Source organism: Gavialis gangeticus, unplaced genomic scaffold (genome assembly GCF_001723915.1).
Source record: "Gavialis gangeticus isolate Ggan-Ray unplaced genomic scaffold, GavGan_comp1, whole genome shotgun sequence".
Taxonomy (NCBI): domain Eukaryota; kingdom Metazoa; phylum Chordata; order Crocodylia; family Gavialidae; genus Gavialis; species Gavialis gangeticus.
This window is the reverse complement of record NW_017728997.1, coordinates 25,947,220-25,966,316: the sequence shown is the minus strand read 5'-3', so window position 1 is coordinate 25,966,316 and position 19,097 is coordinate 25,947,220. Positions and strand designations below refer to the sequence as shown.

The window sequence follows — 19,097 nt, the reverse complement described above, 5'->3', positions numbered from 1 at the left end:
GCCAGGTGCCTGTCCAGCCCCCTCTTAAAGACCCCAAGGTAGGGGAGAGCACCACCTCCCTTGGAAGCCCATTCCAGATTTTGGCAACGTTTACTGGGAAGAAGTTCATTCTAATGTCTAACCTAAATCTGCTCTCCGTCAATTTGTGGCCATTGTTCCTAGTTACTCCAGGGGGTGCCCTAGTAAATAGAGCACCTCCTATTCCCTGCTGCCCTCCGCCGATTAATTTATAGGCAGCCACAAGATCACCTCTCAGTCTTCTCTTGCGAAGGCTAAAGAGAGCTAGGTCCCTCAGTCTCCTCATAGGGCCTGGCCTTACTTCAGTAATAGCATTTTTCAATAATCTCTTGTTTAGGTGCCATTAGAAACAGATCATGCTCCCTGCTATCCAAAGATACTCTTGCTCACACCACTAAAGCAGTTTCACTTTATAGATGGGGCAAGATCTGAAGGATTTGTGTAAAAGGTGTAGACCAGCTGCATTCAGTGAACTCACTCATGCGTTAATGAGATACAGATGCAGTGACAGAGACAGCAGGTTTACACTGAAAGACTGAATTTAAAGTTGGGGAGATGCAGTAACCACAAAGACTATTCTAGCCTTTAGATCACAGAATGGCATTTGCAGGGTGACTACAGTTTTTCTGCAGCAGCCTACGGATATTTTTTCCAGCCCTTAAGGGGATACGATACGATATATATGACCATATAAATTCCTCCATTTAGGCACTACAAAAATTTTAATGTCTTGCTCCAAAAGGCATCCCTTATTCACTGTTAACCTGTCCAGTGGGGATGGAGCTGAAGTGATGCCCAAGGCTTCTAGGCCCTCCTCATCCTGAGGGAACACAAACCTATATCTTGCGAGAACTTAATGCTATCCTAACCACCAGACTACAGGCAAAGATAGGTGTGATCTCCCTCCCAAACTCCCATTGACACTGGGCTACTGTAAAGTCAAAGTACAAGACACTGATGGGGCCAGAAGAAGAGCAAGCAAACCGGAGCGACATGGTAGTCCAGTGGGCGACTGCTCATCTCAGATGAGGGGCTGGGTTCAAGCCCCGACTATCAAGGCCTTTTTTGCTTTTTACCTTATATAATCACTGACTGTTTCAGATACTTACAAAAGTTTATTTGGATCTGGCTCTCAATACTGAAGAAAATGAAAACATAACAGCAATACATTAAAATAGGTGTAGAGATTCTTATAACATGGTTTATAACGTGCATGGCTTCATGCTCTCTCTACTGAATTCAGACTTGGCATAGGAAGAGAAAGAAATTTCAGCATTTCAACATTAAAAAAAAATTAAAAGACTTTGGGTATATTTAAAATTATCCTCAAGAGTAATTTTTGAAATGTTAGATTTTTCTAATGAAAAATACCACAATGAGACAATACAGTCTTGTACTTTATAACAGTTGTCCATTGAATAAAAATGTCAGTTTTAAAAGGTGGTTTATCATACCTTGATTTCTTTTTCAAATGGTTTAATGAAAGGTGATCCTCTCATTGTTTGCGTTTTTACAATCTGATCATCTAGAATAGTCTGAATTTCATCTACTGAAGACAGAATACGAACTCCAGTCTCTCGATAAACACTTGTATTGAAGGAAACTGAATCCCAGATTTCCATCATAGTATGCATTGCCTTCTCTAAGGAAAATTCCTAGCAAGGAGAAGGAAGGAAGGTCTTGTAGTCACTGTTTTCTCATTTGATGCATTCAATATATAAGTACACATACTTAAATAATTATTAGGTAAATTTTCAACTTGTTCTACCATCAAATCATTGCCTTATGTTACTATTTTTCTTACTCTTAAATTTTCTGAGATGTAAAAACCAGGTACCATTAATGATGCCAAACAAGCCACAAATGCACACAAGTTCAAAATTATGTTCAATACTCCATCCAGTGGCTCACACTGACATTAAGTAGCTCTAATCAAGAGTCACATAATACCAAGAAAACAAAAATGGTAGTTTTAGTAAGCCATAAAAATAGTATAGAAACATACTTTATTCTTCATTTCTTTCTTAAGAGGTTTTACAACCAAATCACTCTGCTCACCTTACTTGCACCTATACTTATGGTTTCAAATTGTTCCAGGTAAGGGCCAAGGTTCTGCTTTAAAACTTTTCTCAGGGTAGTTCCAGAGTCTGGAGTTAAATCATATCCTATTATACCTGACATCTGCTGCCAGTGGCGAGTCCTTATGCCAGGGTTACAAAGGATAGTCACTGTAGGGATATATTCCTAGTTGTGGGGGCAGAAAAAAAACGGTGATTATAAAGCAGACTTCCATCTATGTAAACAAGCATTTTCCAAATGATGTGAATTATGACTTGCCTATGTAAGCCAAATTATGACTTGCCTGTATTATGACTTGCTCATCCTCCTTTTTTGCATCTAACTTAAAAAGTCACCTTCAACACTTGCTGCTGCTCAACATCGCTACTACTATTTCCAGAGAGACTGAATATTAAGTGACTGTCCATAATATCTAGGTCTACTATTATTTTCAGTACATAAGTCCACATTCCAATACCCTTGGAAGATGCAGCTGTTCCTGATACCCAAGTTAAATCTCTCAGACACTTTCCATTTCGGTCTAAACCTTGTCTAATAAAGCTTTACCACCAATGAACATGTACTCATGGTGAACTGGGGGTGAGAAAGTTGCTGATAAACATTCTAGAAAGTAAGAGTTTTTTTATAAGCCCAGATTCAGATACCTTCCTGCAAAAATTGGTTACACAAGGCAATTGGTTAGCCAAACAATGCAGATGGCTCCATTCACTGCCCTCCTTCAATTATTGCCAAGATTATATATTGATTGTTGTAGAACAATTACAAAATCATGAATGTAGACCTTGGCAGGAGAGTAAAAAGAATTCACACTAAATTAGGGCTCTCAACTGCAGCTAACTTATGCCAGAGGTTTTCAGCCTTTTTTTAGTAAGTGTACCCCTGGTGGCCAGATGTGGAGTGGGGAGGGTGGCATGCAGCCGGATGCAGAGCAGTGGCAGCACAGGGTAGTGGGAAGTGGCAGTGGCCAGCGTGTGCGAGCTTACGCTGCCCCCCATGTTGAGCCAGCTGGGCAGCACTTGTGTGACCAACAGAGGGGAGCCGCTGCCCTCATCTGCCCCCCAGCCCTGCTCCTGGGAGGCGGAGGTGCAGGGTGGTGGCACTGGTGCTCTGTCCCTGCCCACCCACATGTACCCCTAGGGCCCTCCCAAGTATCCCCTGACTTACGTGATTAACACAAAACAAATTAACACATTATTTTTTTTAATCATGTTGATCATGCACATCATTTTGACCAGCAAAGTGGACCAGCTCCAGACTAGCCAGAACCCATGCACATGGAACCCACACTGGTCCGTCTTGCACCTGCTCCAGCAGCACCCACCCACACCGAGCAGCAGCAGAAGCATCAGCGGCTGGGCAGAAGCTGCTACTCAGCATGGGGGAAAAAACAACCCCTTCCCCTCACCACTCCTGGGCCCTTCTTGCTGCAACCACCCAGAGGTGGCACTCAGGTTCCCTGTGGCTCCTCTCTGCTGCCATCACCACCACCTTCAGGCCATCCAGCAGGACAGCAGTGCCAGTGCAGAGGAGCTGCAGGGCAGCACAGGCATGGGCTCTGGATGGCTGCAGCAAGAAGGGCCCAGCAGCAGTGAGGGGGAGTGGCTGGGTGGCCACTGCCACTGCTCAGCATGGGCAGGTGAGTCTGGAGCAGGCATGTGGCAGGCCAGGGGCAGGGCTGTTAACACAGCTTCTGGCTGGTCTGCTCCAGCCAGGGTAAGTCTGGAACAGGCATGGGGCAGGCTGGGTTTGGGGCTTGTGTTGCGCGCTATTGCTGGTGGCGCAAAGAAGCTGAAGGGCACACTGGTTCCCAGCTGTTGGGTGTGGGAGGGTGTTGACTATTGCTTAACCAGGAAATTAAAATTGCAATTAACTGCAACCTTTATTTATTTATTTATTTATTTTTTTAAAATCTCACGATTAACTGCAATTAATTTTTTTAATTGTTTGTCAGCCCTACTCTAAATATTTATCTGTTATTTCAAGCAGCCAAGCCAAGGCAGCCATGAGCACTTCGTAGATCTTAGGAAAAATCCTGTTGCAGCAGTTCACTATTATTATTTTGGGTTTGAGCCTTAAAAGCCAGCAAGTTCAGCAAGCCCTTCTAGGCAATGAAGATTACTCTGATGAATGGATCCAAATGGGTTGCAGTTTGTCACTTCCTATACTTTGGGCCTGACCCTTCCTGGTTCCATTAGGGTAGTGAGGAAGAAAGAGATCTTCTGTTCCTCTCTTGCCCTATGTAATAATTCATGGTTTGATCCAATCTGGCCCCTATATATCACTCAACATTCCACAAAGTGCAGTCATTTTCAAGGGGTTTCCCCAGTAATTTGTATGAATGAACAAGTTCCTACTGTAACCAAATAACAGACATTTTGTAAACTATAGTTTCTCAAGGAGTTGAGTGCTGTGCTCATGATTTGCCCCAGCTGCTAAATATTACTGTATCTTCTCTCTTTTTACCTTAAAGTCTTTGATCTGCTCCAGTACAGCAGAACACATTGTAATAGTTGGATTTGCCTTTTTTTCTTCTTCTATCTTCTCTTCTACTAAGGTTCTGCGCTGCGTTGTCTTCCTCTTTTCTTGCTCTGCTTTCTTCTGTTTTTGTTGAAAGACCCTGGACATTTTGTAAAGCTCCCGAAAAATCTCATCTATCTCAGATTCCATGATTTCTCCATTTAGATCTAAGAAAGCACCATCCATCCATCTGAGGAAAAAAAAACAAAGCTTGAATGCATCTTATATATCACGAGTGTCAAAGCCATCCAGCCCTGCGAGTCAGATGAGGGGCATGGAGCTGGTCTGTGGGTCAGATTGAGCCCACTGATCAGCCCATGGACAGGAGTCAGCCTGCAGGTTGCAGCGGTGTCCCTGGACTGGCCCCGTGTACTTCTTGCAGAACCTACCCCACCTCCAGCTCTGCATATAGCAGGTGCCAGCACCATCCTCAGCCCTATGAGGCACACAATGGGTGGAACCAGCCTGGCATGTGAGTTCTGGCACATGGGACCAGTTTATGACTCCGTTCTGGACTGATCCTGGATGCAGGACCAGCCTGGCATGAGTGCCCATTCAGGGTGCACGCTGCATGGTTTCTTGCACTAGAACTGCTGGCTTGGGCACATGGGGTCAGGATCATGACCGGCCCCAGATCCAACACATATTCAGCACACACCCCAGACTGGCCTCCTGCACTGTTTGCTTCAAGTGCCAGCTCCATTCCCTGCACCTGCACAGACTGCACCAAACAGGTTTTGTACATGCCACATGAAGAGAGGTGAGGCCACGGCCAGAATGGGCTGTATGCTGTGTGCCATGTCCAAGACTCACAAGGCTGAGTGATAGGGCATTGTGGGTCATGACTCTGACACTTCCCTTATATATGAAGCAGGATGAAAAGCATGTCCTGTATGGATTTATAAGACATTTTAGACGTTTACATAACGATTTCATTGTAAAGAGAAAACGCACAAAAAAAAGGAATGGGTATGCAGCTCATGAGCTCGTGTCTCTCAATTCTGTCATTCTGTGAAAACCACTGAAGAGTAGCTAGCACAACGTTCACATTCTTAAGCTAAAATCAGGTCTTGTAACCTCCACAGCATGCGATCACTGCAATGGTAATGGTGATGTGATCACTGCAATGGTGATTCTCAACCAGGGTGCTGTGCAGTATTAGCATGATGAAGTGTGCAATCACCTACATGTTTCACAAGAATAACCCAGAGATTTCCAACAGGAATCCATAGTGTCAAAAACGTTCTGTCCAGTTGTGGTCTTTGAGTTCTTTGCAATGGAAGAGTTGCTCTATTATTTTTCTGTAGTCAAAACAGAGTGAAAGCTAAGAGACAGTATTTTCCAAGGGGTGCCTTGAGTCTAAAAAGGTTGGGAACCACTGCACTAGGTGATACGTTCACAGACTTTTAGCCTAATACTATTAAGCTTGTGCAGCAGTCTAGTACAGCCATTAGAGGACACTGTGATCACTTAAGCATATCTGCATTCCATTGTGCAGGCAGACAAATTAAAAATTGAGTAATACTCTACATATGTAATAATCTTGATAATTAGAAAACTCTTCCTCTAACATGTAAAGTAACCTTGGTCTCCTCTAAATGTGAACCTGCTTGTTGCAGTTTTCAGAAACTACTTGCACAACCTCCATCTCCTTTTGTGTTTGACCAGTGCCAACATACATGTACAATCATCATATACAAAAGGAGTTGCTTTCTTACTGGATTACAAAATAATAAACTAATATAATAACAATATAAACTATACTTGGATACCCAGGCAAAAAAAAAAATTCATATGGAGACCCCAAGCTTCAAAAGAGCTCATGCATCTTGCTCAGACAAATAAAAGCAGCCTATTTCAGCCTCTCTCTCATTGGGACTATCCAGTGTATAATTACCGTTTTTCTGTTCGCTGCCATTTCAGTATAAGACCAAACAGTTTCTGATATGGCTCAATGTTAACTTTTAAGTTCTCAAGGACTGGATACTCAGTCAGCTCCCATTTGAAAAGTCTCTCTTCCTTATTAATAAAAGCGACTGCTTCATCAGCTTCTTGTATGCATTTCTGTAATGCCCTCATGTCAGTCACATACTGAAATCAAATAATTGTAAAAACTTTTGAGAAATTCTGTTCATGCTTTGATAGGTATATTTAAATGCTACTAAAGTACAAGACAAAGTTAGCTTCTTGTTCTTTGACAAAGGTAATACTTTTTCCCCTCAAACAGATATACTATGAGATTCCCTATACTGAAAAAATAGATTAATATTGAGAATATTAAAATTTAATGTTAATTGACAACTTTAACATTAAATTTTATTTTATTCAAGTCTAACATCAGAAAAAAATCCAAATGATTTGATGTTTAAAGTCATGCTGTACCATAAAGAAGACAATAACTTTTTACCAGTTGATACACAGTCTCAGCAACTGGGATTTCTGATTTTAAGTAACCACTTCTTGCTTTTGAGTGAATTGTTTTAATGTACAAAATCACTCAATCAAGAAGTTAGGCACCTTCTATTTTAAGCATCTTATTAAATCAAAAACACATAGAAGGGAGTGTTTTACTGGTTAAGAAAATGGGTTTGGGGAGTCAGTTTCAGTATTTAGCTCACTGTTAGCATACAGTGGAGCTTTGAGGTTAATGTAAATCTCAAATTCCTATTAAAATTATTAAACTAAAAACATCAGCAAACCAGACTTGATGATTGTTTCCCAGAACTGACTGTACCAAACCAACTAATGAAATTTTGGCTCCAAAAGTCATTGGAAAACCTCCTAATGACTTCACTAGATTTGGGATTTCACCTAACATGTCTTGCTTGGACCCAACTCAAAAGGTTTCAGGCTGCCCATACACGTGCTTGGAGATGGGGGAAGGGGAGAAGGCATTTTAATTAGAGCAGCTCCTGGGCAGCCATTCTAATTAAAACACTTCACTGTCACATGTATTAGGCTCCCACATTTAAAAATGGCTAGATTAATTGAGTCTGCTCCAATGCATTCTCAGTAGAATGCCAACGAGCACATGTATAGGCAGCCTCACTTTCCATATCTTTAATACCAGACTATTCTGAGTGTAGAAGGATGGTGTCCCAGGGTTGCCATGCTGCCCCTAGGTCCCCTCTCTGTACCGTGCCAAGCATGCTCCAAGCACCCTCAGAATCTCACCCGCCACGCCTTTGATCTTATAATTTGACCACAGGGAGGCTGCCCTTCGTCCTCTTGGCTACAGTTCCTGCTGTATGCTGCACCGGTGTTTGGTATGGGTGTTCAGGTACACCCCCGCCTCCTGGGCTATGTGTGGCTCCTACCACCCCTGTTCATCTGTCTCTCCTGCCCACTCTCTGGGGCTTCTCAGCAGTGCTGCCCCCCGCTCTGAAGCTGGGGTCCCCACTCTGATGTGGCTCCCCTAAGAGGCCTCCTCCATCCCCTTATAGCCTCTCCCGAGGCTAACAACCACCAAACACAAACCCCTGGGCTATAACACAAATCTATGCCTCATGGCTAAAATGTCCTCCGAACCACACCACAGGTGTTCCATCTATCACCCATGTCACTAGCTGCTCGCACATCCAGCCCTTTTCCTTTTCACACATTCAGAGCTGAGCTCCTTCCTCCTTAGCCATCAGCCCCCCAAACCCTGGCCTTTGGCCTGCAATTTATATCAGAGCCAGGCCCTGCCCCTTTCGTTCAGCTGACCAGACAGGTGTGTGTCCTTAACTCCCTCCAGTTGCCCCTAGCAACCGGCACCTGAGCCATTCCTCCGGCTCTCCCAGTAGCAGGCACCTTAGTGCCCTGTTACACTGAGATTACTTGATTGGCTCACTGGAACAAAGTCATTAATGTAAACTTTCCATCCAACCATAATATTAGTGTCACTATGGCAGTTACCAAGTACCTGACTGACTAACGAGTTATATAAATATGGCAGGTAGTAAGCTATTTAAAAATGTAACTTTAAAGATTAACTTTTGTGTTTGTTATCAGGAGTATTTGCTACATTTTTAATTGCCTCCATGATCCTTCCGTTAAACATATTTGACTATCTGAACTTCTTTTATACTTTATTTATCAAACCTGTTGCATGCGATCCAATTCAGCATATTCTGCAAATTCTTCCATAATGCGTGTCTGTTTTTCTACTTCCAACATAAGCCTCTCACGTTTGGCCAGTAGTTCACTTTCACCTTTACGTTTAGATTGTTCAATAAGCTACAAAAGCAGATCATTTTTGTGTTTAAAGACAAAAAAATTCTCAACAAGCATTTCAATGATCAACACTAAGCATCAATGCCTCATAAGTTAGTGCTACAAGACCAGAAAGAGGAAAGATACATGGTAGTGAACAGTTATTTAACTTAAGTAATTTGAGTTGAGATGCTGTTGTCTACAAGGATCACACTATGTTTTTCCTGTGCATGTGAGCCCAGAATCTTTTAGCCAGTGGTGTCTGTCAGGGTTGTCCAAGTACCCCCAACAGCACTAATACAAAAGATGGAAAATACCCAGCTGCTACTCAGTCTCATCACTAATATATCAGTGGGGAACAGATAAGAATCTGCGAGTACAAAAGCATCTTGAAGCACTCCACTTCCAATATGACAAGTGACCTCTTTTTCCCTTTTCAAGCATTTGTGCACACAATCTGAATGTAGATGAGTAACTCATATATATAAGCCTCAAAGAAGTGGTTAAGAGGAGTCATATAAAAAAAAAATACAGAACAGTGCTGTCATCTGGGCATCTAAGTCAGAGGCTGAGACAATGGAGTAGTGATTAGCAGATATAAAGCAAATTTCACTGAGCTGCTGTTCACATTTAAGAAATCAAGACATCTTTGCTGGAAAAATAAATGTCCACTGCCTGCAGTTTCTCTCAGCAGCAGCACAAGATTAGAAAAATACACTGGTAATTGTACAAAACTAGTTTACAGGAAAAGACCCAAACCACTTTTACTAAACATTTTGGATGTGGCCTGAATAATTCTTTCCAGATGAAACATGAAGGGCCACCCATCAAGATTTGAAGCTTATTCTCTCTCTCACTCTCTGCCAAGGTGATAGCTACGAAGAACGCTATTTTGACAAAGAGACGATAAAAAAAATATAGGTGACATGGATTTCAAATGGAAGGGCCATAAAAACTGTAAGCATGAAAATCCCTGGTAGAAAATGGTTCTTTAAACTAGTGGAAATATGTGAAGCCCCTAAGAAACCTAGATACTGTGGGATGTGGGTACACGGGCAAACAATGGTTGAAACAGAAAGAGTCCAAAGACTGAATGTGACTCTGCATAGACAAAACACCTTCACTCAGCTTGATGTCTGCATTTCTTTTCATATCAAAACCTCTTGTACAGCTGTTGAACTGCTTCTGTGCAAACTTAGTTCCATGCTGTCAAATTTCAACTCTGACAAAATGTTGTCTAGTAGGTTTGGAAATGCAAAAGATAGTCTGGTTGTTAGTGTATCACATGGAAGCAGGTACCTAAAAGAGAGTATCTTGGAACCAGGCACACACTACATTTACCTTTCAAAGATAGTTTTTGTGACAAGAGTGCCACTATTGGAGCCTCTCTGGGTATGGCTCCGCCCTCCTGTAATGGGCCAACCGCCTGCTTACTTGCCTGCCATGCCTTGATCTTATTTAATTAATAGATTGCTGTAATTAGCAGGAGGCTGCCCATTTATACGCGCCCTGATGACAGGGGGTGCCATCTGCGGCTCCTTTTCCTTCCCTACACCGCAGCCCAAGCCTCGCAGATAGTGCTGGTGTAATCTAACTCTGGCCCTGTTATGTCTCGGCCCTCCTTTTGCCCTTGGGGCTCCTTGCCGCCCCTCTGCACTCTCGGAACTCCTCACCGCCCCTCTGCACTCTCAGGGCTCCTCTGCCTCCTCTCTCTCGCTCTCTCGGGGCTAGGCCAATGTACCCCGCAAAACATTGCGCCTTCTCCAGCACCAGGAACCCACTGGGGAGTCCCTATGAGACCTCCTCCGACCCCTAATAGCCTCACCCGGTCTTCCAGTTAAACAGTAAACACAAAACACAAAGCCCCCAGGCTATAACAAAGCTAAAACCGTCTGGTCAGAACTCCTACCAGGCAAAATACTCCAGCTCATGGCAGCAACCCACGGATACTCATGCAGCCAAACCCTGGCCTTCTCTCCTCACTGGCTGAGCTCCTCACTCCTTGGCTGCCAGAAGAGGAAATCCCACCCTAGCCTCCTGCCTGGGTTTAAGAAGGGCTAAGCCCTGCCCCTTCCTGTCAGGGGGTTTCGCCGGTTGCCCCAGCAACCAGCATCTGTGCTGCCCTGGTGACTGACAGCTGCGCCTCCCCCTTCTCACCACTAGGGGCCTCTCCTGAGCCATCCCTGTTCTCTGGCGCAGGGCACCTAAGTGCTCTGTGACAGTTTTAAATAGACACCACAAGCTCTCTGCATATTTGTAGAAACAGAATTCAAATGACATTTGCTAGGGATCTGAAATTCCCCTAAAAATATTTTTTGTTTAATAAAATAAACATTGGCATGCCTAACCATCCTGCAGGCTGGGTAAATTTTCATTTTCAGAGACCTGCTTTCCACCATTAGGCCTCCTTCTTAGTACTAACACAACACCCAGTGGATTCTGTGGGCAAACATGTGAAGAGGAAGCAGAAAAATAATAAGGTAAACTATTTACTATGGACTAGAATCGTACATGGAAAATTTCAACATTGGCATGTGTTTCATTAGAAAATTTTTATCAAATAATTGGAATTCCTAATTATTTTAATTAGAGAACAAAGCATCATGTGAAAGAATTAGGAGTAAATTTAGAAACAAAAATAATTTCTTCATATACATTTTCGCTAACTGATGACTGAATTCCTAAAAGGGCCTGAATAAATTGCCCAGACATGGGGATGATGAATGCGCTTCTAGAATCTGGATCATCTTCTGACCACTAAAAACATTTATATTTGTGCAAATTAAAATGACATTACTCAACTCTCATGCTTCAAGGCAGATTTCTTGAAGGAAGGAATCTTACTTAATATGTACAGTACTATTCAATTGACTAAGTGCACTGTAGTGAAATTCCACCTTCCTCTGAATTAAGAGATATCCAAGAGGCAAGGCTTTTTTTGTGATATTTCCAGCATGGCTAAGATAATCTAACACTACTCTGAATGATCAGGTACTGGACACAAACCAAAAATAACTGACTTTCCAAAGGTTTAAAATTCAAATGCCAATTTTCTATATTTTTAAACTACTGGTACTTAGTAAATATACAATTATTATATCCTCTGCAAGTACACCAGTAGGTATAGATTTGCATACAGATATGTAAATCTGGTACTATGGATCACCTTTTAATTACTGTTATTTTATATGACTGACTTGGACAATTGTTAGCAATGATGAAAATGAACTGTTGAAATGCTGTATTACACACAATAAATTAGAATACATAATGTACAAAGAAAATATCTTTACATCATCATTTTCATCAAAAATGGGATTAATCGTCTGAGGCCACAGAAGGACTGTTGCATTCAGCATCAGATCTTGAGGAGTAAAGATAAAAACATCTAAAAGGTAATTCATTCGCTGATGGCTTTCCTGTAAAAGAGATTCCATGGAAGGTTATATTTCATACATTTACTAAGGTATAGGAGAGAATAAATTACTTAAAATAAAAGAACAGTATAAATTGCTCGGAAGTTTTCCAGAACTTAAATCCATTCTTCATCATGTTGATACAAGTGTAAAATCTTGGCCCCACTGAAGACAGTAGCAAAACTCTGACTGACTATTGGGTTTAAGACTACAAATTGTCATGAAATTGTCCTCTCTTTGCTCTGAAAGGGAATTAGAACATGCTGAAGATTCCCACTTAGAAGTTTCAGAGAAAAGATATCACAATGATCAGCTGCTGGGGATTAGGCTTCTTGATCTCCACTTCTTCAAGAGACCAAAAAACATCTAAATTTTCATTGCACATATCACTGTGCAGTTGTCTCTCAGACAAACTGAAAATCTATTAGAAAAGCAAACAAAGTCCATGCCTCCCTTAATGTGCAAACTTTTTTATCTTCTTTTCCTATCACCTTTAACTTGGCATGAGGAATTCTTCTTGCCAATTGTTCATGACAGCTATTTATCCTGGAACAATTCTGTGCATCACATGGATACAAAGATCTCTTGGTTCTCTGAGATTTTATGGCTGGGTATGTCACATATAATTTAGACTGTAATTTTGCTACTCTGTTTTTCATGTATGCAGAGTCAAAGTCCTAGTGCTAAATGAAAATAACTTCTCATTAATCCCTTACGCATAAGTGACTGGTCTCTGACATTTACAAAAAAAAAATCTGATGTCACGGGATAGTTGCAACTGTAAAAAAAATGCATTATTTACATGAACCAAGAAATACCCATTTGTTTCCTTGGGTGTTCATTAAGCTAGTGAATACCATTTAATGGTTGGGCGTCAGGCTTTTTTTTTTGCAAAAAGACTCAAATTTATTTCCTGAAAGTTTGGCCTTCAAAGTCACTGAAGTAACCTAGGCTAGGGAAAGCCTCTAAAACTTAGTGGTCTTACAAAAGCTTGTAAGACCACTTGTGAAAAAGCTTGTGATAAAAGCTTAAGTTCTAGTCCATCTAAGGTGTGCTACAATAAAGGAACATCCTGCCCACACCATCTCACAGACTTGCAGAACACAGGGAAGTAGAAAAATAAAATGGACAGGAGTCCATACAGAGGGGGCACACAGGCTTGCTCAAGTGCCAATATGTAACAGAGATCCAGAGAAAGGTCACTGGCAACAGATCTGCCAACCTCACGTCTGTGGGCTCCTATACACATGCAGGGAGGCTGCTCCAATACTCTGTAATTACAGCACATGGGAGCAGACTTGATTAATTGAGTCTGCTAGAGTGTGGTTATTACCACGCTCCAGCAGACTCCAGTGTTACATGTATCAGTGTCCCCAGGCTGAAAAATGGTGGTGGGGCTCTTTAGCTAAAGCTGGTACGACGATCTTTAGTTAAAGTGCCCCCACCGCCATTTTCAGCGGGGGACGCTGATACATGTCAGATGCTCCAGGCACTTTAATTAGCACAGCTCTCAGAACATGTCTATAAATGTCCTGAAGTAGCAATGTAGAACAGTTCCATTGATACCTGTGGCCTAATCAGGAAAAATTCTTACTCCAGCCCTAAATAAACACTACAGAACTGGGTGTTTGGTGAACGATTTAAGTGTAAGGGAATATAGTCATTTACCTTGATCCTTACAATCAGCTCTTGAATACCTGTGGTTTTTGCTTTTTCTACATAAGTTACTGTTTCCATCATTTCTTCTGTTGTCTCCGGAACTTTTAATGCATGATCTTTAATTGTTTCAAATTCCTGGCATATCCTGTAAAAACATTCTTATTTAATAAATGTCAAAGTTTTACAATGTTGTTTAGCTTGCTTTCTAGTTCAGATATAACCTCTGTAATATACATTCTGTCAGCTGCTAAAGATTCTTGGAATTACAGTTCAAATTACTTTTCTAAAAATAATGGAACTATAACAGGGGGCCATCTTGCAGCCAGTCTAATCTTTGGCCCACCCACCTGTCTAGGGCAGTCCGCCCACCCGCCACACCTTTGATGTAACTTAATTAGTAGTTGTTCCTAAGGTCAGAGACCACCCATTTACTGCCTGATGCCAAGGGCATAATACACGGCTCCAAATCTCCCCTTATACCATGTCCCATGCCTCGCAGATGGCATCATTTTGTGGCTCTGGCCCCATAACAGACCTCATTCTATGCCCACCTGGCTTTCAGATCCCGCCTGGATCCCTCCTCCTCAGGCAGTCTACTCTGCCCTCATTCTGGGGAGCAAAACGCCCTAAACTCTTTTCCCTTGTGGCTGTGGCCCCCTCTGGGACATTTGGGCTCACTGGCCCTTGCCTCACCTCTAGGCCAGTCAGAACTCCTGGCCCCTAGCCTCTAGCCATACCTCCTGGTGGGCACTCTGGCCCTTTGACTGGCCTGGTCCTGGCCCCAGCATGGGGCAATTAGGTTATTTAGTGTAGTACTGAGCCGCTTGTCCTTACACGTCCATACAGGTCCACCTTCTCGGGCCCCTCCTAACATCTCTCTCTCTACTCAGGCCAGACTATGCATAGTCCTTCAGGCCTTACTCTACACAGCCCATACACAGTCCTTTAGGCCCTCTATATGGACCCAACTCTACGCAGTCCAATCAATCACTTTTACACACCCTCTCACTGGGGCCCATACTCCGCCCCCTCACCGGGGCTACTACACCACCCCATCACCAGGGCTCTCGGGCCTTCCGCCCCTTGGGTCTCAGGTCTGATGACATGCTTGGACCCCTCGCCTGTGTCCCCTACAGGGTAATGCACCAGGTCATGGGGGTTGAGGCTATATGGCACCCCATACTCACCTTTCACTAGGGAGGCACCAGTGTGGCTTTTCCTGGGGACTACCCCACCACAGGCAGGACTACCAAACCATCCTCCCCCAGCCGGGTGTAGCTTTAGGTCATTCTCCAAAACCAGAAACCTCCTCCATTCCCATAGGTCCTACCCTGAACCTCCAGATGTTCTGGGAGCAGTAGCTCTGGCTGGTGATGGAAACCCGCTGGCTCCCTGCAGCAACTGCCTGCTCAGTTCTGCAGGCCTAGGTTTATACTGAGGTTGCTCAGCCCCATCCTCCAATCTAGGAGCCCTCTCATGGTCACACGACCACCTTGTTAGGCCGCATCACACCTGCTAGCTGCTCCACAGCTTGCACAAGCCTCTTAAAGTGGCAGGCACCACAGGTGTCCTGCCACAGGTACAATCGGCCCTGATATAACTTTATGATTCCAATTAAACAGTGAATGTGGATGTACTCTAGGTGCTGCTCTCTTTATTTTTAGTCTTCCATTAGCCCTTAAAATACTTATCGTCATAATACTTATTTAATCTTATTAAAATCAAATTTTGCTATTCTGGCAAAATAACATTCTGGCATCATAAGCCTTGACAGGAATCTTAGAATTTTACTGTGCTATCATAAATTTAATTTAACCCTTTCCTGCAGTTCATATTATCTATTATATATGCAGAGTTTAAAAGAATCAGGCAGTTCTCTTCTCAGTCCAATTCTGGCTGCATTACTGCAATTTAGACTGCAGAAACTAGGAATATAGCAAAAGGAAACTCTTACCATCCAATTTCCCCAGCACTAGCTATGTTTGGTTGCACAACTGTGCTGTTCCTGGTTTTAGGTCTGGAGGACACCATTCAGTGCTGTTCCCTTGGGGACTTTCAATTAACCAAAATTTTGGTTAAATAATGGTATGACATGCTGTATATTTACATAATGCATGTATGCAAATAAGTGTAATGTGAATCATTTTCCTTTATAAGCAAAAGGTCTACTCACTTTTCATTTTCCTCTCTGTGATTAGCAACTATCCTTTCCAGCAGCATGTTTGCAAAGCTTTTTGCTTTATCAGCCAAACCCTGCTTCAAATCATCACAGTCCAAGCGCATCATAGGAAAATGAGCCAGTTGGGGTAAACTCATAATTTCCTTAGCAAGACTGAGGAATTCGTCTATGAACTTCAAAATAACATTGCACATTTTACTTTGCAGACTTATTATTTAAAAAATTTGGATCTGTAAGATCAATACATTATAAAAATAAGCTTTAAATATAATTAAATACTGGATTCTGATTATCACATGCATTTGGGAGGCATGGGGGGAATCAAGTTGTTGTGGATTCTGGGTACTTAAAATGTTTTTTGTACTAATGGCAGTATGCCTAATTTCCTTCCTTTTTATTTAACTATAGCAAATAAAGATTAAGTATAAATGTAGAATTTAAACTTACAATAGTATATTCATCAAAACTGTGCTTCTCTGCTTCAAAGGTATCTATATGCACTTGTGCAGTTCCGTCTACAAGCCAGCCATACCTTTCAACTATAATGCAATAATCTTATTAAAAGTGCATTAAACTTAACACAAAGTAAGCTAAACTTTCCATAAACTTCATTTCAAGTAATACATTTCATCACAAAATGCACTCATCTCACTTACCATAACTTTCAAAATATTCTTTTGGACCTTCCAAGTTGTCCTGGATTGCTTTTTTCAGTGTAGATGAGGCCCAAGCTATTACATGATCAGCAAGTTCAGTGTCCAGGGTTGTAGCTGTGGCCCCTCCTGCTAGCCAAGAATGTACGGTTTGAACATGCTAATACAAGTAAAAGACAAAATCAATTCATTAAAGCAAACAATAGAACAGCTATATGCACAGTTAGATGCACATCCTTGCAATGAAGTTTTTAAAAACCAGTCTTATTACTTTCTTGTATTAGAAAAGCTCTTAAAAGCCTCAGTCAAGATTAGGGCTAAAATATTACACATGCACAGACTCCCTGGTTCAAACAGGCAAGGTACTTTTCTTCATCTGTAAACAATGATAATAGACAAAAACTAAAGAATTTAGTGCTATATTCTAGCCCTCTCGCATATTAAATTTTATCTTTTGTTTTTAATAGCTACACTGAAATCCATAAGCCTATTCTCAAAATAAGGTATTATTAAAAATAAGAAGGATGGCCATCGGGGACTTGTTCAGAGTCACCCCAGAAGTGTGCAACAAATTTCTGGAGTACAAGTCTGGTACCTTAACCATAACACTTTATGATAAATATATAGGACTGTGATTTCATGTTTTAGGAATTTCTTTCCTTTGCTTTAACCTTAGCAAAAATGGCACTTCTGGTTTCCCCTGGTTTTGTCTGCAGACTTTGCAATGAGTTTCAGCACAAGATTATTGTAAGCCCTTGCACCTTAATTTAAGGGACTTGTTAACAGAGATCTCTTGCACCAGAATGTTAATTAGCCTGCAAATTAATTTGAGGGAATCCAAAGAAACCAAAACAAATTAGAGTTTTAAACAGTCTAAAACCCAGGGCCCTGTCCATTACTAAGGTCCCCAATAAACAGAATTTTTTTTTTTGGTGCACACTACCTGAATTTCCAACGTTAAGAAAAATAAAAATTAGAATATTTACTAACCTACATACAAAAGCATTTTCCGAATTTCTAAATATATCAAGAAAGAACATAATAAACAATCACCTTTGACCTACAAATTGCTTTTCAGGATAAGTTTTCTGTCTGGATTCTACCTGTACTTGAGCAAAATTTCATGTACATACATACATACATACATACATGTTCAAACTTGAAATATAATACAACTTCACTATAACACATTCTGCTTGAACAAACCCCCATTTTAACAATCCCAAAGCAAGAAGCTTTTTTTTTTTTGTTTTAAATTATGATGGAGCAAACTGACTAGCTCTATTAAGCAAACACAATCTTTTAACTTTTCTCATGGTCCCATAGGAGTTCATTATAATGAGGTTGTACTGGTCTCTAACACCTGTGCCAAATGAGTGTTGGTGCAAACTTTATTTACTGGGCTGTTCACTATTTCCTCAGAGGGTTGCAGGCTATAAGGCAAGGCAATGTTCAATTTCCCTCCTTTGAACTGGCAGTTGCCAAAGCATATACTAAGCATTAAATGGCAGATAAGCAAGATATTCCTGCAAAAAGGAGCTTGAAAAGACACAACAGAGCTAAGCAATCTGGCTGTCCAAAGGCATCGTGTTCTGGGTTACAGAATCCTTGTAGCAGAAAATCCTTGATGCATTAGGCTACATCTCTCCTTCCCATTAACAGGCTGGACAGGGAATTCAGGATCTGATCCTAAATTATTAATATGTTCACATAACATTGCACTTGCAAATTTAAGAGGTAAATACAGTTAAACAGCACCTGAAGAGTCTGTCCTATCCGAGTCACTGTAAACAGAATGGTGTCTTCCAGATCTTGAAAGCTTGGATAAAACTCCATTTTCTCATCATCAAAAGTCAATTCCATTTTAAATAGCAGTAGACTTCTTTTGTCTTCAGGATCAAAGAGCTTCACGTAAGCTTCAACAGTTCTTCTCAACAGCTCTTTCAGCTAGATAATACCGTATGTTGATGTTGTTACAAGAGAACACAAAATGACATTTCTCTTCCACTTTTGTACAGTTAATCAGAATTTCCATTTCATTTAAAAAATTTGAGACTGATGCAGAGCCTACAATACCATATTTACTCAAATCTAAGATGATCCTGAATTTAAGCTAACCCCCCTAATAATGGTATTTTATACATGGAAAATGTATACATTCATTATAATTTTCCATGTATAGAACATAATTATTGAAAGGTTGTCTTAAATTCATCCCCCTTCCCCTATGCAGAAGGTGGCAGGCAGTGGAGTGGCAGGTGGTATAGGGAGGTAAAGCAGCTTGCCCCTTGCTTGTGCCTGCCACCCTGCCATTTCTGTTCCCCCATAGCCTTGGGCTCCCCCTTCCTCCTCTGCCTCTGCTCCCCACCCTGTCCTTCATCC

At 41.6% G+C, this 19,097-nt stretch overlaps 1 protein-coding gene across 1 annotated transcript in view; it reads right to left on the bottom strand.

The window, feature by feature from the left end:
• The window catches only part of DNAH12 (dynein axonemal heavy chain 12), a 208,952-nt gene that overhangs the window by 155,810 nt on the left and 34,045 nt on the right, over positions 1-19,097 (bottom strand). The window contains exons 9-19 of the mRNA XM_019504991.1: positions 18,474-18,662; positions 16,719-16,875; positions 16,510-16,601; positions 16,057-16,235; positions 13,893-14,028; positions 12,102-12,227; positions 8,698-8,832; positions 6,512-6,705; positions 4,561-4,804; positions 2,077-2,262; positions 1,473-1,673 (exon numbers count right to left, since the gene is read on the bottom strand). Coding sequence (XP_019360536.1) covers positions 1,473-1,673; positions 2,077-2,262; positions 4,561-4,804; positions 6,512-6,705; positions 8,698-8,832; positions 12,102-12,227; positions 13,893-14,028; positions 16,057-16,235; positions 16,510-16,601; positions 16,719-16,875; positions 18,474-18,662 — 1,839 coding nt within the window. The remainder of the gene's footprint in view (positions 1-1,472; positions 1,674-2,076; positions 2,263-4,560; positions 4,805-6,511; positions 6,706-8,697; positions 8,833-12,101; positions 12,228-13,892; positions 14,029-16,056; positions 16,236-16,509; positions 16,602-16,718; positions 16,876-18,473; positions 18,663-19,097) is intronic.